The sequence below is a fragment of the Pyxicephalus adspersus genome, chromosome 1 (genome assembly GCF_032062135.1).
Source record: "Pyxicephalus adspersus chromosome 1, UCB_Pads_2.0, whole genome shotgun sequence".
NCBI lineage: Eukaryota > Metazoa > Chordata > Amphibia > Anura > Pyxicephalidae > Pyxicephalus > Pyxicephalus adspersus.
Genome location: NC_092858.1, coordinates 94507332 through 94534637, shown reverse-complemented (window position 1 = coordinate 94534637; position 27306 = coordinate 94507332). Strand labels below are relative to the sequence as shown.

At 38.8% G+C, this 27306-nt stretch overlaps 1 protein-coding gene and 1 long non-coding RNA gene across 2 annotated transcripts; one reads left to right on the top strand and one right to left on the bottom strand.

Annotated features, from left to right (window-relative positions):
• The first annotated feature begins 620 nt into the window (after positions 1 to 620).
• On the top strand, positions 621 to 22528 carry MTF1 (metal regulatory transcription factor 1). Its single transcript, XM_072419518.1, has 10 exons — positions 621 to 1812; positions 11490 to 11728; positions 13389 to 13520; positions 14475 to 14548; positions 14653 to 14777; positions 16230 to 16307; positions 17786 to 17888; positions 19308 to 19852; positions 20728 to 20791; positions 21219 to 22528. Exons 1-10 carry the CDS (start codon positions 1396 to 1398, stop codon positions 21347 to 21349), a joined length of 1908 nt encoding a protein of 635 aa, XP_072275619.1. The 5' UTR covers positions 621 to 1395; the 3' UTR covers positions 21350 to 22528.
• LOC140336430 (uncharacterized) lies at positions 6924 to 7753 on the bottom strand. The gene is made up of 2 exons (XR_011921892.1): positions 7277 to 7753; positions 6924 to 7114 (listed from the first exon to the last, which is right to left on the bottom strand). It is a non-coding gene; the product is annotated as an uncharacterized lncRNA (long non-coding RNA).
• Positions 22529 to 27306: the final 4778 nt, after the last annotated feature.

Below are 27306 nucleotides of genomic sequence, written 5' to 3'. Positions count from 1 at the left end.
TTTCTCCTGGCTGATCATTTCCTTGATCAGCCAGTGAATGGAGATGTAAGGGGTTGTTACACATGGGCATTGTTTACTAATTTCGGGTATGCGCAGTGGGATCAGCATGTTTTTTTACATTTTCAGGAAGACACGTCATCCTAACTCATGCCTGCACAGTGTGAGATTGAAGATGATGCCAGAAAAAAAGGGAGAAAGTTGGCGATGCTGGGCAGACAATGCTTGAAAAGTATAAGGAAGCCAGGACTAGATTGCAAGGGGATTGACAGCTTTACACCTGTAAAGGTGACTTTTTTTTTTTTTGGGGGGGGAAAGTTTCACTTTAAATCATATCCCAAAAACAAAGGGTTACAGGGGTGTGGCCATTAAGCCTTAGGTGTTACATAACTTTGTCCCTGCACTGATTATACCACCCATGGATTTGCTGTTGACTTGTTACACAACAGCCTGTTTCACAATTGTGTAATTAGGTGCTATGTTCTGAAAATATCAACAGAGGGCGCTATGTTAGCATGTCCCTGCCTAAACGTCACTGCAACCACGATCATGTTGCCAGGGAAACGACTCCTGTCACATGCTGCGTTCCTTCCCACGATCTTCCGTCACGTGACCTCTCTGAGGCCTCGCGCTCTAGCAGCATGTCCCTTCCTGCTCCCCGTACCTCCCAGTATCCAGTAGAAGGAAGCGGATCAGGAAGTGGCGCTTTTCGGGCATGATTTGAGGACACCAGGCCGTAGATTGTGGCAGGTTCGGTGATTAGAGGGAGAAGCCAGCGGTGTGTTTTGTACCGGCGATACAAGCGAAAGTGGAGTTTATTGGCTGCACGTTCCCTTTCCCCGGCAGTGTGTATGAAGCGGCTGTGGTGAGGAGTGGGCAGTGTGTGAGTTCTTATGTCCTACCCTTCCCATGAGGAGAGCCCAGGGGGACTCCCTGCCCAAGGGACTGTTGTCAAAGTGCCGCCTGTAGTGTGCCCCGAATAGTATCGGATCAGCCAGCACTATGTCCATTATCAGTGTCATTGTATCGCACACTGTGTCACGTCAGACTATCCCTGCCTGGCTGGATGGGAAGGAATTGTTTCTGATGAAGGAGAAGGGGAAAGCTGCCCCACATCCAGCTACACATCATCTATTGGACATCTGAAGGAAATCCTCCTATTACTCTCCAACCCATGCCTCTAATATGTGGAGGAAAACTTAATGACTTGAGGATTGTCTACCTATGATAAAAGAAGACATCTGGATGTGAAAACATTCCTTTTTGTTTCTTTTTATGACATTCTGACAAGTTTTCCTAGACACATTAATTTATAATTGTGTGGTTTAGGAATATGTTGTAGCGTTTTAGTGGACCTCTCGCAGATCCAAGCGTCCCCCTTGAGTTTTTGGATTGATCATGGGGGAGAACAGTCCGGAATTGGCCCTGATGTCCATGGAGGAGGACGGATTGTGCCCGGATGATAAAATGAGGAAGTGGTTTTTGGAAAAGGGAGGGCGGGAATCGGGCACCATCTATGATACAACCACTGTCCTCATAGAACAGGACCAGCAGCCCTCAGAAGATGAGGACGATGAGGAGGAGGAAGACGATGCCAACGTAGGAAGTAATTTACCTTTCCTGTATGCTGCCAATGAAGAAGGACTCTTGCTTATGTCCGAACAGGATGCCATGTCACAAGGATACGTTCAGCACATCATTTCTCCAGACCAGATTCATTTTACCATTAATCCTGGCTCCACTCCTATGCCAAGGAATATAGAAGGGGCCACATTGACCCTACACTCCGAGTGTCCAGAGACCAATCAAAAAGAGGTGGGTGGAATCCTGACAAGGCCATATGTCCAGGTCCCTTACCTATCATCCAATGATTATTAACTTTCTAGGGACCGGGCATGAATACAGAAAGGGTATTGGATGCAGCACATATGTTAAGATGTTCACTGTCCAATCATAGGACTATTTCCATGTTCATGATTGGTGGGTTAAAATGAACACAGATTTGCCTGATTCTCTAATATGAATATTCACTTGGTGATGTGAAAGCATGCCTCCTATCACATGAAGTGTTGGATAAAATATAGTAATGGAATTTAGACCTAAGGTCATGGTGATAATCTAGCAATGTATGGGAGCTTTAAGATTATTAAGGTTGATGCATATCTGGTGTGCTTATGTAATTTCCCTATACAGCCATCAAAGGATAGGGCGACGCTTCTTTGCATAGTATGGATATCTAACTTGGGCGCCTAGGTGGATGCCATATACTAATATACTGTGAGCCGTGCACAAAGTAATTGTTCTCCAAGACCTGAAAATTATTGGAAGCATATTCCCCAGTGTTATAAAGTTTGATAAATACTGATTTTTAGTGTCCCGTGGTAAATATTTACTAGAAAACTATACACCTGTTGCTGTTTAAGCGTTCCTTTTAAAAAAGAAAAAAAAGCTTGCACAGATTTTACTACTCCTAAAAGATGACAACAACTGTCATTGCAAAATGAACGATTGACGAATGGTTAACAATTGTGCCCGATTATTTTGAACGATTGTATAGTGCAGGATTCTGTACATGCTGTAACGAAACAATCGTTCAAAAATAATCCACCAATAATGTACACAAACTATATAAAATCGTTTGAACGATGTAGGTAGTGACGTGTACTGGAGAACCATCCACAATCACTGAATGACCGTACACACAACAGTGAACGATCGTCGCCCAATCAGATCCGCCGGGACGGTCGTTCGTTTGCAGCGACTTTCCTCGTTTGTGGACACTATTGTCCACTCGTTGTGAACTTTTTTTGTTAAAGATTATCGGTCATCAATCGTTCCTTTCCAACGACAGTTAATAAGTTTAATTCTGCTTAAAAACCTTAACCTTTAACCTTGCATTTTGATGCTTGTTCTGCCTTTTACATTCTGCCTGCCTCACATTCTGCAACCAAACACCTGCAGCAAAAAAAAATAGAAAATATGGTTTATAGTCCCCCCCCCCCCACACCTTTTCCTGATCTTTACATTAGAAAGGATGCTTGGCATTTCATTACTGAACAAACTTTTTAGAAGAGTTGGACAGTAGTTTTTATTTTTAAGGTTTTCCTAGGAAATTAGTGGAAATCTGTCTTAGGGGTTCCACAAAGTGCTGTTAAATTAAAGCAGTACCAAGTTAGTTTCTTTTTTTGTTGTTGTTGTTTTATGCAGAAGAGACATGTAAACACTCTTTTGCAAACAGAAAAAAATTGCCTGGATCCTAGTAATGAACTTTCTCTTCCCTGTACATCCCTGCCAAATTCTTGTTACATCAACAATGTCTGTCCAGTGAGAAGCAGTGATGTTGATGCTGCTGTAGTGTGAAGCTGTCATTGTGGAGGAGGGCGCTTTGTGTGCTATAACATGCCGCTATGTTGGGCATACTTGCGTAATATACGGGGAGCTTTCCCACCACAATAGGGACTATAGGTACATTTCAACAAAGCATTAGACTTTCCTTAACTTGTCCAAAAAAAAAAAGTTTGGACAAGTTAAGACACTGGAGGGCAAACATGATAAAAACATGGTTAAGGAAATATATTTGTTTTCAATATGTTTTAGTTATTGTCCATGTGTCAGAATGGTGGCGATAAAATTGTGCTTTTTAGATTGGGTCATCATGGCCTTCATGAACCTTTCAAACTTTAGTTCCACTGTTATCAAATCCACTTTTATCTTTAGCTAATACAAAAAGGCATAGATGTACATAGAAATTTGCTGTAGAAGTTTAGCAGCAGGGAAAGTCAACAACACATTGAAACAAAAAAGGTGTAACTGGAAGCATGTCATTTATCTAGGGACGTTGTGATAAAACATGCATTTTCATAGCATACCAAGCACAGTGCGATGGATTGAGGTGTAATTCACATAACCCCTCAGGATATCTTTAGATTGTGGCTGGGCTACATTGCACCCCAACATAGAGGTGTGGTGAGGGTAGACAATTACCACACAGCATAATCATTGTCTCTGCCTTCCTCCAGCTTCATGTCCGTTCATCCACACTGCTCACTAGGATCTCCGGTGCTCACCACTTTGTAGATGAATTAGTTATTCAGCATTTCAAAGCAAATTGCAATACAGAGTGCTCACCGCTGATTATTCCTTTTCAAACCTAGGAAACATTGCATATCAAAGCTATCAAAAAAACTTTGCCGTCAGTTTCATGTGCACCCACGCTTTATTAAAGCCATTAGGAAGAGTAGCTGTTCTCTGCACTGCTATTAGCTTTGTAAAGGCTTTTATATTCTGTTAACCTCCAACCCTTTGACAATCCAGACAAAGTTTCCAGTTTAGTAAATTAAAGCTAAACAAATTGGTAATTTGCCTGCTCAGTAATGACTGAATATTTACATTGCTGTATATGCCCAGTCAGCTGTCTTTTCTATTGAAGTGTTGTAGTATCAGAAAAGTAACCAAAGCCAAAATATCTGTAGTGGGGCAAGAAAACCCTGACAACATATTCATCCCTTTTCCACTTTATCCATGGCTAGAAAAAAAGGTTAGCTTGATGATTTTTTTTCAGTGCCACGTAGACAAGTTTTTTTTCAGGTTTCTATTCTCACAATTTTTTTTAAGTCATCAAAATCTTTGAGTAATGTTAGGTAGTAATTATTAGATATGTGTTTAATCCTGCAAACCAATATTTAATTAGCAATATTGATCATGTTACCGCCTTGCATTGCTTCATATCAAACTGGTTTCAGCAGAAATCTAATCAAAAATTGGTTGGTATGCCCCCACCACTTTGTACTGCTTGATGAGGTTTAAAGCTTTGCGCCTCCTGCTCCTGTTCACAATCAGTCGACAAAAAGAACATTCTTTCCTGATCAGTGTTTCCATTCATGATGTTCAGCCTGTTAGGCAATGGGCTGCATTTTCTTTTGGAGGAAGTTGAGGCAAAGCATGTAAACATGCAGTGCTCAACCCAGAAATTTTTTTAAGCCGGGTGGGAAAAAATTGTAGGTGGGTGGCAGCCCCTGTATTGTGACCAAACTCTTTAGTAACCACCCAAAAACAGCCAAGTGGGTGCTGAAAACTGCCGGGTGGTGCGCCCAGCTAAAAGGGCCTGGGGAGAACCCTGACACGAGTATCACTGCTGAATTTAGAAGATGTTTGGAGGGCATTATAGTGTGAGATGGCCCCAAGCCAAGTTTGGAATGTACTCACTAGTTATCTATAGAAGTTTTTGTTGGTATTTCTCAGCATTTTGTCAAAAAAGCCAACATTTTGCAGAAGATAGAAGTTAAATTTGAGAAGTGTTACTTCCACTTTAAGCTGGATTTCCTTTTCTAAAGAGATTCTGCTGAGTTTACACTAACTTTTCTGTAAGGCAGAACAAGCAGAAAAAGTTTGACTTTTTTAGATTTCCTGCTGCATTGTAAAATATTTGTAATGGGCTTAAAGGACAACCAAACTTTACTACACAAAGTCCTAACTGTGTATTTAATTTTGTAGAACAGTTGTCCCTTTGGCGTCAGTCCTTCTCACCCCTGGGCATGGCTCTCCCATAGACATTTTTTTCATAAAGCCGCCTTCTTCTGTCTCTGGTCCTGGAGGATGGTTCTAGTCAAATCTGTGTGACCACTGGTAATGCGCAGACATTTAGTAAACTTGTCTCTCAAAGTGGAGTAGGTTTTAAGGATCTCCTTCTCCAATCTCCTGCCATTCATTTCAACAGCAAGCCTTTTAAAGGATTATATGTTTGGTTTATGCATGTCTTAACCTGTAAAAGTCTCCTTTGTATAGACTTCCAAAATCTCTAAGACTTTGATTTTTTCGCCAGCAGACTCTGTCAGGTGCTATACTATAGCATTCCTTTTTTGCTTCTGCCCCGGCAGCTATATAAAACGTAAGTCGGGGTGAATTATTTGGCAGCACAGATAATGCTGAAGAGGGAGATGCTGAGGGGGCATAATGGGCCACCCCCCCTGTTATTCACCCAAATAGAAAGGGCTGTCTGGAAAGTAAGGACAAGTCAGGTTGGCTCTTTACGATCCTATGGGGAACTTGAGTAGGCTGGTCAGGAGTGTCGGGTCCAGGACCTGGCGTTGTGATGTAGCTTACACACAGGGCACCACTCATTCCAGGCTGTTTAGGTTGTGGTTGCTTTGAGCGGCTGTCAAGTGACAACACTCATGCAGCAGCAAACATTTGGCTACTGAATCTGACCAACACTATGGGAAGAACAATGTTTCTTTAGTTCAGATTTCAGCTTGATTTGCTATATTAGTGTAGTTTTACCTCCTTGTTGTAGGTATGTGTAACTATGTAGTTGCATTTTTCTTTTCACATCAATATCAGCCCAGTGTCAGGCTGTATTTACCTCATTTTGATGAGGTTTCCTTTTTTTTTTGCCTATTCTATCTACAGGGCCGGATGTAAAGGGAGATTTATTGAATGGGATACAGGTGCTTTGCTATGCCCTACCCTCTCAGAAATGGAAAAAAAGTCAATGCATACACTGATTTACCAGTATTTGTAGTGAGTTTGTTCTTCTGTAAATTTCCTGTCATAAAAGTGGGTGTTGCAATGTTGAAATCTAATTATCACAAAATTGATTGCCTGTTGCTTTCTATACCTGCTACTATATTTGCAGTTCTGGGTATCATGTATGCAGAAAGAAAAATCTATGTCCTGTTGTAATCATTGAGAATGTTATCAATACCAGGAATAGTTGCGCCTATAGTTGGGCGGGACACAAAATCCAGCTTGGCTGATCTATCATCAAAGGTAGACCAGTATGTGAATTGTAATTGTAGTATCCTACATAATGCCATTTTATAACCTGCAAATGTAAAGTGAAATTGTAGGTAGATATAAAGCATCCCTGTTTATTGTATAAATTAAAATTTTTTGAAGTACCGTAGATATAAACTCTAGAGTCCCCATTCTCGCTGGTATCGTATATTAGCATAAACTGCATTTTTAATCCTTTGTTGTATCTGAATGGTAATAATATGTAGCTTCATGCAGCCACTTTAGCAATGGTAGTTGTTCATTTCACACAATTGGTTTGCTGGTGGTAGACTATGCTTCATTCTGTGGTTTAAATGACAACTTGTAGTCTTCATCAGAAACCCTGTTGAACATATAGAAAACATATAGGCACAATTCAGGGACAGAGCGTTGTCACTACCACAAGAGGTGCCCTAATAAAGATCCTCACAGTAGGACGACCAGGTGTATGAAAAGCAGCAGATTTACAAACATTGAAATGACAATACGGTTGAGGTGAACTTACCTCCTTTGGCAATGCTGGCATCTTGACTTGGTCCTTTGCCCAGGTTTGGGATCTTCAGTGCCTAATCTGGAATGATATAACGAAATTCATATGGAAGATCATTCAGTTCAGCACTGCACTGAGCTTTGTCAAATATGTACATCGATTTATGACCTGGAAGCAGAAACAATGGTTAAGACTCTTCCCGACTCCTGATTTATATAAAAGAAAATCTACACGTTAACTCCCTAAAAAATGCGGCAAACAGCCGTGTTATATGGATTTCCAGATATTTAGGAAAGTTTTACCCTGGCTCCTGCTGCAAGATGTTGAAAAGTATAACTCCAGGCAAAATAAACCTTTAACCTTACTAAGGGGTCCTCTCCATACTACAAGAGATAAATGCTCTATTTGCCTGGTGATAATAAATAAGGAGATAAGCTTGCCCTATTCCTTGTTTCATCTTCAGTGGTTTTTTGTCTGGCTGTTTGTAGCTCTTTGTTCTGTACAATGCAAAATCAGCCAGTGGTGCCACGTACAGGAGAGGGATGCCAACACGCCACCCACATTTCTGTGCAGGCTGCTGAGGAATGTGAGGTTATCTCCTTATTTATCATCAGGACAAATTGACCATTGCAGTGGGTGGATGAAACGCTGCACAAATAAATGTTTGTTTTCCCATCATTTATCTTTTTTATCCATAGTGCAGGAACCTGTAAAAAAGATTAATGTTCAATGGTTGTGGTATTGTTTATCAGTAAAGTTTGAAATGCTCTCCAAATTAACCAACATGGTTATTGGTATGGCGTATCATTATGTCATCCCGGCACAGCCAATAAGGATGACCAAAGATCATACAGAAGCTGAAGTACAGAAGGAAGGTGGCGGGAACTTGGACAGATGACTTTGCCAGGTTTAGCCCTGCTTTAAGATAGAAAGTAAAGGGGACATTTTATAGCCGCTTGTTTGTTATAAATTAGTTAGCCGACTGCCCCATGTGCCCCATGTGGTGTAATACCTGTTTCCCCTACCACCCACAATGCTTCCTCCCAATGGCTCCTATGTCATGGACTACAAACTACTGGTAGAACTAGCAGGAGGAAAGCAGGTATTCCATGCACCTGGACATTTGGAATACATACAGTGGCTGGGGAGTAGCCAAGAGGCTTTTGTACAAGTACAGTCCCTTGTATTACAGGAATGTCAATTTTCCCACAAGTCCACGTGTGCTGACAGGGTCACTTTTTATACCTTTGTCACCGTGTATGCACACTGTGTGGTTGATGATTTGTTGCACTCTTTGCCATCTCCACCTCCTAAGTCTTTACTGACCACATAGTGTTCATTTGTCTTTGTTGAACTTGTGTATCTGGTGGAGTTGTATGAATAGTAGAGCTCATTTTTTAGCCCTCCAGCATTGTCTGTTTATTAAAAAGCTATTTTTTTCTCTTGAACATTTTGTATGCGTGACTGCAATATTTTTTCCACTCTTACACAACCAGGGGGAGGCTGGCTCATTAATGATAAGCTACACAGTTTTACTTTGACAAACATTCTGAACACAGATAACTACATAAGGTTCAGAGTGATTGCTTTGATCTGTTACATCTCCCATTGCTATAAGACTTTCAAAATACATGTAAAGTGGCTGTATGATTATGTGATACAAGTAGTAGACAGAAGCATGTTGTTCTGGTGGGTCCTTTTTTGTGTCGTCTTGTATTTTACAAACTTAAACTGCTAGGTAGATTGGTATCCTTAACATCATTGTCGGTGAGAATGCAAACTCAGTAAAAATCAAAAGTTTACAGCAGAACAAAAGGTCAGGGACACCATTCCAGTGAGCTGACGAATACCTAGAAATTTCCTCTCGCTTCTGTCTAAGAATTGAGGTGAAAGCAACAGGACACAAAGTCTTATAAAATAAAACCTGACTGTGTGTAAACTTAAGCTGCGTACACACCTGCAATTTTTCTCGTTGGAAAGGATCTTTCACGATCCTTTCCAACGAGAAAAGACTGCACAATGCATGAACGATGCTGTACATACAGCACCGTTCATGCTCTATGGAGAGGGGAGGGGGAGAGCGACGGAGCGGCACCCTGCTGCGCGCTCTCCCCTTCCCTTTCATTACGATCGGTCGTCGTCCATCGTCCATGGATCCGCCAGGACGGTCGTCGGACCATGGACGACGACCGACTGTACACACGGCAGATTTTCGCCCGATAATTGGCCGATACCGATTATCGGGCGAGAAAAATTTGCCGTGTGTACGTAGCTTTAGTACAACACAGTGTGCTTATCACAGTGCAAATTAGAAGTTGCAGCAATTCAAAGCCTGTTTCTTGCCTTATGGACATCCATTATCTCACCTTTCCTCCCCAGCAGAACTGACCCTGGCCCAATTCATTGGATTTCAGTTCTTTCATTCTTCAAGGCTCAACAAATGTGAACTTTAATACAAATGAAGCCAACCAACGAGGTTTGCCAACTTTATTGATATTTTGGTGACCTCCTTTTTAATAGTACATAATCCTGTGAAACCCAGCAGTAATTATCTCTCTATCTTGTTGAGACGACATGATTGACATAATTTGAATAGTAGAGAATGAATATGCTATTGAAAGAGGCAATCTGTTATGAGAAAGAAATAAAATGGGATCAGAAGATTGGGGAAACTATGGAAAGGGAAGGGAGGACAAAAGTGATAATCTTTGTTTTCTCTATTTTAGACCTCAGCAAGATATGTATGTACCTCTTAGAAAAGTATACCTAAGAATAAATCCTGAATGTTTACAAATACATATATATGAAATATATGTACAGGTAGCCCCCGAATTAGGACATCCAACATGCGGGATGACTCCTAGATACAATTGGGGCTTCCCTGCTCGCTCCTGTGCAGGATGGGGCTTGATAGGGGAGAGGGGTGGTTTGCATGATTTGCAGAAGTCTTTATCTGTCTTGCAGCCTCATGTAGCTCTTTAATGACCAAGACAAACTCCACAGTTGTTTCTTTTTGCATATCAAAGCACAGCTTGCTCCAGAAGGTAATGAATGTCTAGGCTTTACAATATTTTTTTTTTTTTTGTGATTACCTCACAGCGAGGCTTTTATACAGTAACTCACACCAGACTGCGTAATATTATGTTGAAACAAACATTTGTCCTAATTGCATTTATTAAAATAATGTACATGTTCCGACTTACATACAAATTCAACTAACAAACCTACAGTCCCTATCTCATATGTTACCTGGGGACTGCCTGTATTAGTTAATGGCATAGTTAATATTGAATAAATAGGTCTGTAGCAGAAATGTCAAAATATTAATCTGGTCCACAAGGGAAATGAAACCGTCATATGAATTTTACGACACCAGCAACATTTGAGACTTCTGAGCTGAGAATGACTGTCAGAAATTTTGAATAAACAAATGTATTCTAGATTTTGATGAAAGGTTTTTGTGTAAGATGATTATAAGTGATGTAAAATAAATGAATAGAAAATAATTCCTGCTCAGGACCAGTGGTTTATCAGATCTACCATAAAATTACAGGAAGCAGGTGATATAGCACAATGTGATACCATTTCTTAGAACCAGAGGTGTAGATGTATAATGTTACCAATTTTTTGTTATTTTGCCTCCTTCTAAAATATATATATATATATATATATATATATATATATGTGAGTTTAAAAAGACCTTTATCAATGGAGGTATTAAGCTGTTCTGGTTTTCAACTTCTAAGTGTTTGTGAACATTCAGTGTTTTTGATTGGCCTTTGAAATTTGGAAGCATCTCGAAACCAAATTGAAAACAAGTGCCCATAATCTCAAACACACACATCCTAATAAATATGAAAGCATCACTTTTTTGTATTATCTAGCTTGTTATCCTCCCATAAAGTTCTTGGTCCTTGTACTTTCTGTAATGAGATGACAACTATCTCCCAGTTTTACTCTTGGGTTGTCAGTTTGTTACATGTTTCCCAGACATAAACCAGTGTTGTCACTGGTCCAAGACAAGGAATGGCCGCTGATGCTGGGGTGATGCATGTTGGTAGGGGGCTTCTGATTACTTTCAGCTTGGGGAAGATTTTACAAATCAGTATGAAGTAACTTTTCTGTGTACATTGTTTTTAGATAAATTGTCTATGTATGATTTATTTTTTCGGCTAGAAGTCATTTGCTTAGACTTGTGAGGCCGCTAACTTGTGTTGTTGAATTACAGGTAAAGCGGTACCAATGTACCTTTGAAGGCTGCCTACGAACGTATAGTACTGCTGGAAATCTGCGCACACACCAGAAAACACACCGAGGGGAATACACGTTTGTCTGCAATCAAGAAGGGTGTGGAAAAGCTTTTCTTACGTCTTATAGTCTGAAAATCCATGTACGTGTGCACACTAAAGAAAAGCCATTTGAATGTGATGTGCAGGGTTGTGAAAAAGCTTTTAACACTCTTTACAGGTAAGGAACCTTTACTATTGTGTGGTTTAGGGCTATCCTGGCCTATACGTTTACCACTAATCGCATTACTTTATTATCTCACATAGATTTTAACTGCCAGGACACACTTGTTACATGTTCTCAATGCTGAATTATTACTTTGTACAAAGCAGTCCAAAGTAAACGTTACCATTTTGAAGTGTAATATATTGCAGTACAGAAAGTATCTTTTGGTCTGGTGTGAAATGTGTCCATATAAATACTGACCCGTATTACTTCCCTTAACCCCCCTAGCGTTCTAATTCTGTCAGTTTTTTGATGCAAAAAGTGATCCTATTTTTTTTTTTTTGCATAGAAATTTTTATTTATATTGTGGGCCTGTAATTCTTAGGATTAACTCCCGGTTATGATAATTATATTTATTTATTATATTATAATCATAAATTATAATATAATACATAATTATAAATAATATTTTAAAAAAATAATGAAATAGACAACAATGTAATCTTAAAATAAAGTAAAAAATTAAAAATGTACTTTTATTTTTATTTCATGTTGTGTGGTGTTTTTGTACTGTAAAAACCATTATTCAAGGTTTGCAGAATTTTGTCAGTCTCTCAGATCATTGTGGAAGATTTTTAGCCTACTCTTCTATACAAAATTGCTTCAGTTGATTGAGGTTTGAGGATGTTTGTTTATCCACCGGCCCCTTAAGGTCCCACACACAGCATTTGGACCATGTTGAGGTCTGGGCTTTCATTCCTGGATTGACAGTTGCCTTGATTTTTTTCCACTTGTTAATAATCCTTCTCACCAGGGAATGATAGAATTCAGGTAGTTTTGAAATGACGTTTTGCCCACCAGTGATGGGCATCAATGCTCACATTTGCTGATGATCAGTTAATCATGTGTTTGATTACCAGCTCTTGGCTGCATCTCACCCCCCTAATTCCTATGGAGGTAGCAAAGGATGTACTTGTGTTTTTTACACACTGCTTGTGTCTTAGTCTTTGTTATATAAATAATGACACAGTGTAATGTGCCATGTATTCTTGTTCATCTAAGGTTGTATTGGCTTAATTGTAAGACATGCTAAAATTATTTTTATGATGTAAAACCTTAGTATTGAAAGGTCTAGAGAGATCTACTTACATTTTTGTTTTTGGGTTTAGATACTCTTTTACACTTCCTGTCTAAGTTGACTGCTGTTATCTTTATTAGCATCATTTATAGACTTCACATCTGTAACTTCTAGGGTTAAAAGTAGCATATTGGACACTAAAGTTTTCTCTTTGGGTGTGGAATTCAGTTCCGTATGGCCAAGCTTAGAAGTCAGAGAACTGGCTCTCTAACAAAGGTGAAAACAAATTGGAGGCAAAAAAGGAGCATTCTGGCTAAAAAAAATTTATCCCAAACTCATATCTTGCTTCTCTTCCCTAAAAAAACTCAGACTAGCAGGGGACTTAGGTAGATCTCCCATTTTTATTTAGTTGGGTAGTTCTCCCAGTATTTTTTATGTATGCAGGGTTTACCCATTCTCTAAATGGGACTTCACTCAGACTGTAACAGGAAATCATGCAGACAGGGTATCTGTAGTGCAAATAACAAATTGTTATTTTCCATAGGAAGTTTTAAAGTGGCGTCCATGTTAAAACTGTCATACTTATTATTTCTGCAGATTAAGAGCTCATAAAAGGCTTCATACCGGTGAGACATTTAATTGTGTTACAGAAGGTTGCAGCAAATATTTCACAACACACAGTGACTTACGGAAACACATTCGAACTCACACCAGAGAGAAACCTTTCAGGTGAGTCTTCACTACTGAAAAAATGGCAGCCATTTTACGCCGTGCCATTGCAGATTTCATAAAATAGTCATTGCCTTGGCTATCCTGCTGACCGCAGAAGTCCACGTTTGTTGTTTGTGAGATCTGGTACAGAGGCTTGGAAAGTGCGAAGAGTAAGGATATTAAAAACACCAATAAACACAGTTCCTGATTTGCTTAGTATTTTGTATTTTTAGTTACAGCTAGATGAAATACCTGAGTTTGTATTGATATCAGCCTCCAATCATCTGTACATCAGCATTCTTAAAGTGTAGAGAGGGAGGCTCCTCTGCTTTGCGCATGTTACGGCCAGCAAACAGAAGAAACAGAGCTGCTGACATTGTGTTCTCCTTTATTGCCCAGCCAGAAATCTGAGATTTTGTCTTCATCTGTGAAAGTGAAGGTTAATGACCTGGTAATGCCCGGTAGGGAAGGAATGGATCACAAGACTTGCTGTGCAAATCCTTTGTCAGATAAATGGAGGCCTCTTCAAATAGAAAAAACACAGCCCTAAAGCTACTTGTGTGTGTTGTTGTTTCTTTCACTAACCCATAACCCAGTGCAGGGCAGAACAACATCTAAGAATGTATAAACTTTATAAACCCTGACCATTCTATAAAAAATAGACTACATGATGTAAAGTTGTATGGTACAAAGTTTGTATAGAACTGTGTGGTATTTTGTTTTAGACCACCTAACACCCAACCTGGGACTGCTGGTACTAAAGGGATATGGGGCCATTTTATTCTAGGACTATCAGGGACTGGTGTGAATTTCATGTTGTGCGACTTTTATAAAATATAGGAAGTATAATAGGTGTTGCTGACAGTTTTCAGATATATAATGTGAATTAGTTCTAAAATAAGTTGTGTCATAAATGCTGTGAGTTTTTTATTATTTGCTGGTAGAGTTGAGATGTGTTGTTCTTCCTATCAGGTGTGATCACGATGGTTGTGGGGAAGCATTTGCTGCCAGCCGTCACCTCAAAACACATGCTAGGAAGCATACTGGTAAGTCTGTACTTTACCTTCTTTCTAGTCTGTACTAGAATCTTTCACGATAATACTGTAAGAGAAACAAATAACGACTGAAGTATTTGCTTATTCTGTGACAGGGGAAAGGCCGTTTCTCTGCACCAGTGATGGATGTGAAAAGACTTTCAGCACTCAGTACAGCCTGAAGAGTCACATGAAGGGGCATGACCTAACTAATTTAGAAGATGCATTCCCAGGTCACGAGGTGTGTGATCGAACAAACTTTACATTTAGCATTGACAAACTTTCATTAATATACATTGCATTGGTAAAATGACATGCATATATGAGTATGGTCTTTTACCTAATCCTAATAAAATACTGTAACATTGTTTTCTAAACAAGTTTTGTTTAAAGTCAAACCATTATTAAAATACTTTAAGGTGAAGGGGAAAGACAGCAGTAAAAATAGGAATCGTCTCTAAACCACTACTTGTGTTATGGTCTTTGTAAAGCTCACAACCCACCAGTTCCAGGCCTAGATTTTTTTGCCTTCTACTGGTATTCTGTATAAAGTGTTGCACATGCTTGTGGCAGCATTCACTACCTCCTGTTTCACCCAAATGCTAGGCCTTTCTAATAGTTTGTCTACCTTCTGCTCATTCCTACAGGCCGGTGACACCAAGTAAGCATTTGGGGGGCATGGCGGACAGACCATTTCTTGACACTGCCTGGTGCTGTCAGAATATTCCCTAATAGCCTTCAGCACAACAGGAGATACTAAAAGTTGTGGCAATTATGTGCACACACTTTTGGTTGCCATTTATTTAATGGTCGGTCATCAGGTTTTTGTTTTCTTACATACATAGCCTAATAACACTCTTTCTCTGCAGCATACCAGAATAGTTTTAGAATTCTGAGGAATCCTGAGGCTGCATACAGTGTACCTTTATGAAGGGTTACACACACAAGAGAAATTCATTAATGGTTTAAATACTATTAATGTAAATATTGGAATCCCTAGTGATCGAGACAACAACACAGTATTCCTTAGAAGAAGGAAATAGAATCAGCTTGAAGTTTTACACCAACTATTTTTATTAGTAGATCACTGGTCTGGTTCATGCCTCTATGGTAATGATGGGACTAGTCATTTTTTTTTTACAGGCTGAATGCAGAAATAACCATGTAAAGTGGAAGGTCTATAAATCGTATATATTTACTATAGTCCTAGTGTACTAAAGTCTAAGTCCAATTTTTGGGATATTAACAATGAAAGCCATACCTGGAAGAGACCCACATAAGCACTGGAAGGTACCATACAGACTCCCTGCAAAATAGTGTGCTGGATAAGATTCTGGCACCCTAGTGCTGTAAAGCAAGAGTTCCAGCCAATAAATCACTGTGGTGTAGATATTGTGTTTTACAAAGCTCAGCCTCTGAGACTGAGTTGAGAAAATCTGAGCTGCTTCACCTTTTTCAGTAGCTTCAGAATTACACCAGTTACAAGTTTTACAAGTTATCCATAAAATGTGCAATCTTTGCAGTCTCAGACAATTGATAGGATGAAAACTTTACATTGATCAAAACAATTCTTTTTTCAATTGATATTCTGACAGAACTGACAGAAATATATTTTGTCACATTGCGATCCAAACCGATGTTTATGTTACAATCAATCATGATCATTCACAAAATATTATGGGTTGTTTTCCAGGATTCAAACCAATGGCTTTGTCTAAGTGATTTAAGCATTTTATCAACTGAATCTGATCTGCGGGAAAATGTCAATGCAGTAAGTATCTGTGAGTGAATCTTTTGCTGAATGCAGCGTTTTGTAATTGTTCTCCATGGAAAACAGAGAAATGCAAGCTTGGAAGGATATCATTCACTGCCCCAGGAGCACTCTAAAAAACAAGATAAAGCTCGTGGTTTTCAGTGCATTAGTGGGAAAAGGACCTAAGAGACTTGTACATCAAATGTGGTTTCTAACTAAAATATTTCTCCAGTTAGATCAGAAAGAGTCAAATAAATGCTGAAATCGATTATCTGTATTTTGTCAGTAATCTGATAACTAATAAAATTGTCGATCTTCATCTTTTATCCTTGAAAGTGATGATCTTCCTAAAGTAACCATTCCTGAAACAATGCATTCCTGTATACATAATGATATTTTCTGTGAACAGTGCCTCTCCTGAACCAGGCCTCCAAGTGTATGTCAGAGCAAAACAAAAATAAGAAGTACATCTTCATTACATACAAATTATCCTGGCATTCACCCAATTACACAAAATACTTGATTTGCTGGAAATGTAATTAATTACTAAGTCCTGTTATAGTCTGACAACAGCATTTTTGTGGAGTGATATCAGCCCTGTCTGATCTTCTTTTGTTAAACTACTCAGACTCTCGAATTCTCACACCTATACAACATAATGGTTCATCTTTTTTTAGTTCCAAGGTGTGAACTGAAAATGCTGATTGTGTTTCCTAACCTAACACAGGACAGAAATACATTTCTGACATGATGGATGAGGATTGTTTTGCATTCAATGGACAGATTTAACAAAACACTTGCAATAGTGTATATAAAAAACCCAAGGGGAGTAAATAAGAAAAGGTAATTGTTGAGGTTTGCTTAAGCTACGTACACACTTGCAGTAATTATCGTTGGAAACGAAGGACTAACAACCGATAGTCCTTTAATTGTTAACAAAAAAAAGTGCACAACGAACGAGGATTGTCGCTGGAAATGAACGACGGTTCGACCGAAATTTAGGGTCGTTCAGTGTTCGTGGATGCTCTGCAGTACACTTTCTCCTTTACATGTCACTCCCTGCATCGTTCAAACGGTCGTATCTAGCATGTGTACACTATTGGTGGATTATATTTGAACTATCATATTGTTACAACATGTACAGAATTGTGCACCATACGATCGTTCAAAAAAAATTGTGAATAATCGTTAGTCATTTGTTTTCTGACGATAATTATTGCAAGTGTGTATCTAGCTTTACACTTCTGTGTTTTGCAGTCACCACAAACCTCTGCAGACCAGTTCTTCCTTAAATATGAATAGTGGTATGATGCCAAGATTACTGTTTAGGCCATGGTAAAGAAACGCCATTCTGCCTATTGGACATCTGGCAGTGCTATCTGGAAAGTTTTCTAACCTAGTGTTGTAACCTAATTCCACCATTTGCAACATTTTTTTATTGAAAATGTAAATTTAAAGGATAGATTTACTTTAGCATCCTTTTCTTCTCATTTCAGAGCCCTGGACAAGCTTTGGGCACATTGTTAAATCAAAATATATTTGATTCAATGTTCCAGAGTCCAGAAAATACAGAAGATAATGATATTGGCCAGCAGTCAGGTAAACCAAGACTTGGTGACTTTGTGCTATGTGATAGCATTATATTAGTCCTGTATACCGTGTGTGTGTTATCCTGGTCACCAAACTCTTCAGCCACATCTATTTCTGCTACCTTTGATCCACATTATATTTTCCTGTTTACTCCTGACTCGCCTCGTTTTACGCCTCTTCTAATCCTCACTACTTGTCTGTGCTTGCTGTACTTATCATTATTTATGTAATATTTAGCTGCTCCTCCCTGCTTGTTTTACATCTAAACTTACTGCACACTTTCTGTCTTTTGACCAAGCGACCAGTCAAGCATACATAAAAAGTGTATGTCATGAAAACAATGGAGCATAATTGTACAGTACATTCACCTTTTCTCATGTTTGCCACTTTTAAATCTGCTGTAAGTGCAGAAAAAAATCCTAAAAAAATTTCCTAAAAATCTAGTACACTTCTAATGTGTGGCAGTGGGCTTTCAGTTGTGCTTCTCTTGTACCTAAATAGCATGCAGTGCTGTCAGCCTAAGTTCTTCCTATCTCCAGTCTGTATATCTGTAGTGATTTCTTTTGGGTATGCCTTGTGAAGTACTCATTTGTGTTTATTAAGCCCAGTGTGTGTAATGCTGGCTAGCAATGTATTGCATCTACTTCCTCCTTGGGGTACTGAGAATATTGTACTGGTAAATTAGGACCCTCAAAGTATCTTGCCACTATTGTTCTATAGTATTTGTATGGTATCTTGAAGAAATCTGGATGAAAGTGGCTCCTAAGTCTCCTAAGCTTTATAAAGCTTTTGGTATGCATGATGATTGGACCCACTGCAGCAATATCAGTACAAAATGGGCAATTATTATTCACTTTTTAAAGAAGGTGATCAGCAAGATTGCTATATCACAGTGATGATCATCAAGTGATAAATTCCATAGGCTACAATTATTATTATAATTATTATTATTATTATTATTATTATATAGATCCTTACCACTTTCTATGTAGTAGCAGGAAGTGGCCACAGCTATAGAGGAGTAATTTACATTACATGTTGCCATACATGAAGTACTTGGATTTTCTAATCACCAATTTACATTTAATATTGTACAGCATTCAATCACCTATCTTGGTCATAATAAAAAAAACTGATTGAAACTTGGGATGAGAAAATGATCATCTTTTATCTGAATGCCTGTTTTTTGATAAATAGGCCCCTAGATCGGCATCCTGTTTTAATGTGATAATCAAAGAATTGTATTTTGCATTTCAAAGCAAAAATGTTTTAGGCTAAGCATACCCTATTCATGGGCCAATTATCTGATAACCTCCTTGTGTCTTAGTAGCTGTTCATTTGTAAATGACAATTGTTGTTTTTGTTATTATATAAACAATAATGATACTACTTTCACATTGTACTCGCTTATGCATCGTTCTTCTCCAGAAGTGTTGTTAAAAACCTGGACTTCAGATTCCCAGGCTTTGGACGTGGCAGAAAACGGTGCAACTGAACTTCCACCGCCTCTGAGTGTCCCCATGGTGAATCCTCCAGCTGCGTCAGAGGATCCGTTGCAGAGTACCCCTGGCACAACCTCCATTTCTATGCCACACGGAAACATTGGATGTGGGACACAGCCGGCAAGCTCGGTGTCATGTACTATTTCCCAGCCCCTAAAAGTGCCTATTCCTAATGGGGGCCAAATCTCTGCCACCCAGGACAACTTTATAACCCAACCAACCTCACAATCTTTAGTAGAAGGCTTGACTGTGGTTGCTGGCCCTAATTTGCCTGTAGGAACCTTTCCAGATACTGTTCTACCAACACTGGTCCAGGCTGCAGTTTCCAATGCCAACACTGTGTTGAACAGCAATCCAGCAATAACAATAACACAAACTCCTAGTACTGCCTTGCTGCAACCTAGTATAGTCATGGATGAGCAAAATCTGCAGTGGATTTTAAATGGGACTGCACCGAATCAGGATCAGTCTGTAAGTATCTTAGAACATTCTTGTAGTCCCTAACTTTAAAACTGCAGAATAAAGCGCAGACATATAAAGATTTGTAAGTGGTTACTTGAAACATTTATTTTTATGCACACAGCAGCAGTCTCAGAGCTCTGGATGTTGATGCAAGTGAGGCTTCTGGGAAGATTTTCAAAGAGATGAGTGGTCTGGCGACCATCTCTTTAATTGTTCAAATGGCTAAAGATGCACACATATGCATCAATATAGTCATATAAAACTTTTAGTATATGCACTAAAATCTTTCCAATTGGACAACTATTTTTTTTTATATATTGCAAGTGAGTTTCCAGATGACTGTTTAACAATGGCACATTTTCTGGCTTGTTTGTAACTGAAGGTTGTACCTTTTTAGAATAATTCATTGAGTGCATTGCCTGTCTTTATAACCATTTTGTAAAATGATCAGATATTTATAATAGTGCTTTTATTTTCTTCTTTGTTCCTAAACTGAATTCTTTACACATTTTGAGGACTGGTTCACATTAAGTAATTAATTCCCCCATCTCCTGGGTGCAGTTTTTATCTGTTAAATACCTACATTCTTCTGACCCAGTCCAACAATCTTTAGTGTTCGGCCTGCTTGGTGCGGCACAGCTTTTCTTGTAAATAGTTCCCTCTTCTTGGTTCGCATGATCACCACAGCCACATTAATTCCTGTGAGTAAACCATGTTCCCAGCACACCATAGGAATGAATAAGTCATCAATAAGAAGAGCCACAGTCAAGATTTCAGAAGAAAGGTGTATCACTTCTTTATACTATACCAGAATTTCCTTTCCTATAAAATATTGTCCAGCTGTTTTTTCATTGTTAATAAAGATGAATTTTCTTTGTTTACAGCAACAAGCTCCAAAGGTGGAGAAGGTATTCTTCACTACAACGGTCCCACTGACAGGGACAGGGGGTATGTTGTTTTATGATGATTGTTTTATTTTACTACACTAAACACTAAGACACCGTGTTGGGTATAATCGAACCAAACCAGCGCTCAGTAAAAACCCTGACTAGCCTGTTACTATTTTGCTGTTATACCAGCTGTTTATATGCTATAGTAGGAAATGGTTCCACCATTTTATATTACTTTATTCCCATGGCTTATTCATTGTGGTACTAAGCAACAATGTTTTATTTCCCCTCTTCTATTCCTCTTATATTTGCTTTCATGTGGTACCATTTAAAAATGTTATCTTTCAAAGCACATCAGTTACCACTCTTCTGTGTTAAAACCTCACAAGGTTTTTTTTTCCTACAAAATTTATAGTAAAAATACTAAAAATGTCTTTCAAATAGCCTTATTTTTTAACATTATATATATATATTTCTACTTCCAGGCAATTCTGTTCAGCAGATTGGCTTGAGCCTTCCTGTCATCATTATAAAACAAGAGGAGTCTTGCCAGTGTCAGTGTGCCTGTAGAGATTCGGTAAAAGACCCTTCCACCAAGGCCAAAAAATGTTCTTGAGCGCCTGACCCTGTCTCCAAACCACACACTGAGCCTCCCCCTCCTGACACTGTAGTAACGCCCTCATCAACCTGCGAAGGTAGCAGTGGACACTTACTAAACCCCACAGACTTACAGCCCTGGACGCCGTCATCTATAGACATCTCAGACTTCCTCTCCCTCCAGAGCCCAGAAAACCCCTCTCCTCTTGTTTCTGGGGACAGCTTACTGCGAGGAGACGATATCAGCCTTAGTGGGTTTTCCAAGTAGAATCGACCAAAGGACTGTCATGGGATATTTTCTTGAACCTTCTCACCTGTAAAGTGGCATTCAGCACTTGGCATTCATCTCTGGTCAACTTTCCTAATTGCTCAACTGGGAGCCCAGCATAAAATTCATTTGAATAACTGGTGGATCAGCACAGAGCCTTTGTTTTGTTATTAATATTATTATTATTGTAAGTTTTTTAACATAGTTGAACCAACCCAGTGGAAAGAGAGAATTTATATTTTCCTTCCAGCACTGATGAGGGTTTAATGAGCTAATAGATTTGTTATCCTATAGTTTGTTTGCACTATAAGTCACTTTGTTTGGAAACCTGGAATTGTAGCAGGGAAATTTATGAATAGAAATCTATATGTATCTTAAAAGAGAATCCACTGGACACTGTTTTATGCTCTGTCTGTCATATTGAGAGGCGCTGTTACAGTCCATTGTTAGATGCGACAGAGATATAAAGAGATCATATCTATTTTGTTGGTTTTATGTATACAATATGAGTACGCTGGTCTCAAGCAATCATTTGTATTCCTATAATGCTACTTAATGTTCCTACTGCTCCATCTTTGACATTGAGTTTAATTAACAACTAATTAAAAGATGTTATACATCTTCCATAAGAATGTTGTATTTTTACATGTTTGGGCAGTGGTGACAAATGTGACTGAAACAGAATAGAGATAATCGGTGAAACAAATTTTGAAACCCTCCTTGGTAACAATTTCTATTCCATCCACACCAGCCTATAGTACAGCATTTTGTTTCTGTGCTCTTGGGTACATTTTAGTCATTGTGTGACACCGATCCACAACTAGTTTTGATTTGTGACAACTTGGCTGCTAGTACATACAAAGGGATGTTCCTTATGACCTTTTTAATGAACACATACTAAAAGGCTATAATTAAAATCCTTGACATTTATTAAGCTGTCTTTGTGTTAAATTTTTTTAAATGTTCTAAGAACACCCAGGACCATAAAGCTGGACATGGGGATAACTACATTGTATTTCCAGCTTTGTGACCCTTTTATTTTCTGCTCAGTTCAATGGGAGTTGTAAAATATTTTCCCTTGTATCCAGCTTTGTGAATAGGCCTCCAGGATAACGTTTTGTGAAAAACTTCTGGCCACTGGAAGAGAATGATAGTAACCAATTAGAAAAAAAAATAATTGTCTTGTAGGATTGTTTGGCAGGAAATCAGTATGTTGAGATATAATAGCTTCCCATTATAGTCCTCAAAGTAAATACTGAGACACCCTTACTACTCATCCAACACGGACTGAAGAACCAGAGAACCTAAGTGATGTAACTCTTAGGCTACGTACACACGTCAGATGATTCTCATCCCATAATCGCCTCAGGGCTGGTATTGGAAAAGAATCTGGTGTGTATACAGCGCTCGTTGCCAGGACAGATCTATATTATAATAAGGAACAAGAGAAAGCAGGGTTTTTGGCACAATAAATATATTGCATTCAATGGTAATTGTTCATAGATAACAATACAGAACATATCAGTTCAAAAAGACCCCAATAAATTTTTGTGGTCCATACAGTGTCACTTTGGCCCTGAAAGGCACTCTACATGCGACATCTAACAAGTTATGCACATAGATCACCATAAGTATTGATGACTTCCGATAGCAAATATTGTTCATGTTGACCGTTGTACCCGACGCGTTTCGCCCTCTTTGGCTTCTTCAGGGGTAGCAGTATATCAATGAATGTTTAAGGCGTGGTTATTACATTCAGATAAATCTATATGTGTCATTTGTTGGGGTTATCATAATAAATGTGAAGGTAAATACAAATATATCAACGGTGTGATTCAAGTAGCAGCTGGGCAAGTGAATATTCAAGTATATATTGTCTTACTATATATCATAAATATACTATATCAAATATTCAAGTATATGTTTGCTTACAGTATATCATAAACATAATATATTGGATACATAAAGAGTAAAGCTTGGTATCAAATGCAAAAATATGTATACATTGACTTACATGGTCTTGGTATGTGGTTCAATATGCTTTTCTGAAGAGGTCAGGAAGGAAAAGACCCTAGACTAATTTTAAGTAATGTATGAATATTGCCTCCCAAGCAGCAGGATAGTAAGTACTGTAGCAGGCTGGTATGGGTCCCAGCGAAAATGGGTAGGGATCTAGTAGTAGTAAGTAGGTATGGTTATTATGGGATGAATTCCTGTCCTAAAAAGAAAACTTAGCCCAACCCAATAGTACCAAGAATAACCCACTTATTTATAAATTCAAATTTATCTTGGAAAATAAATCCCTAGTACATTGGCGTATAGGATTTTTTGAAAAATATATAGTGGACAACATCAACCCATCAGGTCTACGCATCCAGATTTTCCCAAGTGTACACCACCTGGAATGGATCTGTAGCGAATGGGAAAACACTTTTACTAAACGTTCCAATAAAGTATTGGAACTATTGATTACTTACTACAAAAAGGAACTACAAATCATTGAACAAGAAATATCGGACACTCACTCTCAAAATTCACCTCTGATTGAATCCAAGGAATTTTCAGACAAATAAAACCTTCTCAAGCAACACATTGAAATATATAGTATTGATATTTACAATAGAAAAGACAAAAAAAATCCAAAAAGACAAGTGGTCCTTTATTTGCAAAAAACCATATAATTGGGACAAAACCTTTACTAGCGGACTTTACTCACAACCTACCACTGCACAACCCTCTACCACCACAGTGGACTTCACCTCAATAGACCCTCAGGGTTCCTGACCCCCCCACAAGCACAAACATTAACGTAGCAAAAGGCAAAAAGCGTTACAAGAGTGACCTCAGTGATCAGTCAATACACGATCTGGAACGTGAACCATTTTATTATTTATTATTATTATTAATAAACAGGATTTATATAGCGCCAACATATTATGCATCGCTGTACATTAAATAGGGATTGCAAATGACAGACTAATACAGACAGTGATACAGGAGGAGAGGACCCTGCCCCGAAGAGCTTACAATCTAGAAGGTGGGGGAATTTTCAAACCAATTACTACTGCCTCCCCCTCTTCTTCCAAATCATCCATTCTCACTCAAATTTCTCTATCCGTGGATACATTAGACACAGTCCCCTCAATTGTTCCAACACCACAAGACTCAATCAACAGCACCCTTTTTAATTACACAGACACCACCATATGCCACACCTTCGGCAGGAAATTCACCCGAATTTACACCATTACCCATACCATCCCTTTCAACCTTACAACCCGCATCACTCATAGGCACTATTCCAAAAACCAGAACACAGGACTCTTTTTTTAGGATCCAACTGATTCCCTCTTCAAAACAGCTGAAAGGTTCAATCCTGGATTATTTCTCAAAACTCCCCCCACAAAACCAAATTTAGGTCCTCAAATTAGGACTATCCTTCTGCCCATCAAGCCAATTAAACAAATTTGAATCAGTGAAGGATATCCATTTTTTTGCCAGGAACCCAACTCTAAAACTAATGTCTCATAAATCCAATAAACCCAATGATCCCTTGGATTTAACACAATTTAAACCCTGAAAGTTCTAAAGGCACTTTACTTAGAAAGTAATCCACAACTAGATTCTCCTAACCCAACCCCTACATCTATTGAACCTCGATATACTTCAACTTTACCAACCAAACATATTAAATCTACTTTTTTCCCCTCACTAACCTACAACACCCATCTGCAAATGTTTGTAAACTTCATCACCAAGGAGATCCTGGAACTTGATCCCAGATCCCCACATCAACCACCAAATATTTCTAAACACAACATGCACTCAGAAACCTACACAATAATAAACTCATTACTATCAAACCAGCCAATAAAGGCGGTAACATTGTCGTAATAGACAATCACCAGTATGTTCAAATGTCTTTGAACATTCTTCAAAATACAGAATTGTACAAGACCATTCATACGGTAAATCAGACGTGGTCATCAGACCAAACGTTTTTCCAAACTTGTCCAATTTTTGGTTAGCCCACGCAAATTGTGATCTCAGTTAATAACAATTTTCTTCTATGAAAATCCAACCATTCAAGTCCATGCCTTGGGCTAGGAAGGAAAAGTACACTGAGGGGGAGTGCTGGAAATCCAAGACGCGGCCAATGTGGAACTAAATCTTATGAGTGGCCCACCGCTGAACCTCCCTCTACTACCTCTACTAAAATTCCTGGCATTACTTGTGTCTATAAAACAGTTCAGTGCTGCGCCACGCATAGCCAGAGAGCCTGCTGGTCTATAGACGTGAATTGGTGCCGGGAATTGTAGTAGTGGTGCTATTTCAATGGAGAGGCGTGCCAGCTGCAGTTCATTTAGGATTCATTCATTTGACACCCCTACTCTAACCTATTCAGCCATTTTTGTTTTTCTAAAAGCAGAATTAAACTCCATGTTACCCACCTGTGACTGCCTTTCTTCTTCTTTTATTTCATGCAAGCCTTTAGTTAGAGTGGGGTGAGACTTTTGCCTGGAGATCAGGATTTATAAATTTCTATGTAGATCTACTACGTATGTAGATCTACTTATACTATACCATATTATAACTGCCAAATATATAACTCTATAACACAAACATTATTAAAGCCAATTAAAAAAAATCACCATACAATATGAGATTACAAAACTATAATTACAGGTTCGATTCCCAGCCAGGACATTATCTGCATGGAGTTTGCAGATTCTGCCCGTGTATACATGGGTTTCCTCCGGGTACTCTGGTTTCCTCCCGCATCCCAAAAGCTTGCAGTAAGGTTATTTGGCTTCTCCCTAAATAAAATTGACCTTAGACTACATTAATGATATATGACTATGGTAGGGACATTAGATTGTGAGCTCCTTTGAGGGACAGTTAGTGACATGACTATGGACTTTGTACAACGCTGCGTAATATGATGGCGCTATATAAATACTGGGTAATAATAATAATACATTACATGGGATGCACACCAACCTGTGTATGGTTATGGACAGAGTCTTCGGACCTATCTCAGCCCAGGAGGTAAGTGCTGACCCTGGATTATGTCTGAGCATAGATAGTGCTCCCCTATGGAGGATATAAAGGCATTGTTAGGAGTACTGGGAACTCTGACATATAATAAATACCTGGAAGTGTTACACTAATACCTCAACATTCCAGACAATATCACACCCAATATCCCAACATTTGAAAGTGGGACAAAGGCAGAGGCAGCCTAATGCATTGTGTGTGTGGTCCAGTGGATGGAGCAAAGTGTATTATTAAAAAAAACCAAAACATAGTGTACAACATTTTTAAAAGGTGGGTTCTTGGTATGTTGATTAGAAAGGTTGAGGAATTTGGATGTGAATAGCTGCAACTTCCTAAAAGTGATTCCTTTCACAGAAACATTAGGTTTTGTACATCATCCACTCTGTAAAATAATCTGATGAAGCCGATGTTTCTGTAAAATGTGTCACTTTATTAAGATGCTGCACTTTTCTCACTCATTACTATATGCTTTTTGACCCACATATAAAGTAGTTTTGTTTATAAACTATACCCCTCAGCTTTTAAACATGCCATAATTCTCCCTATCCTAAAGAAACCCTCACTGGACCCCTCCCTACCCTCTAACTACCGTCCTATCTCCCTTCTCCCATATGTCTCCAAACTTCTTGAACGCCTTGTCTACAAAAGAC

What these genes read in the sequence shown, in the direction of transcription:
- MTF1 (XM_072419518.1), top strand. Translation starts at nt 1,396, where the DNA reads ATGGGGGAGAACAGTCCGGAATTGGCCCTGATGTCCATGGAGGAGGAC. An exon ending in CAGAGACCAATCAAAAAGAG is followed by an intron (nt 1,813 to 11,489) that starts GTGGGTGGAATC and finishes GTTGAATTACAG; the next exon opens with GTAAAGCGGTACCAATGTAC. An exon ending in TGATATTGGCCAGCAGTCAG is followed by an intron (nt 17,889 to 19,307) that starts GTAAACCAAGAC and finishes GTTCTTCTCCAG; the next exon opens with AAGTGTTGTTAAAAACCTGG.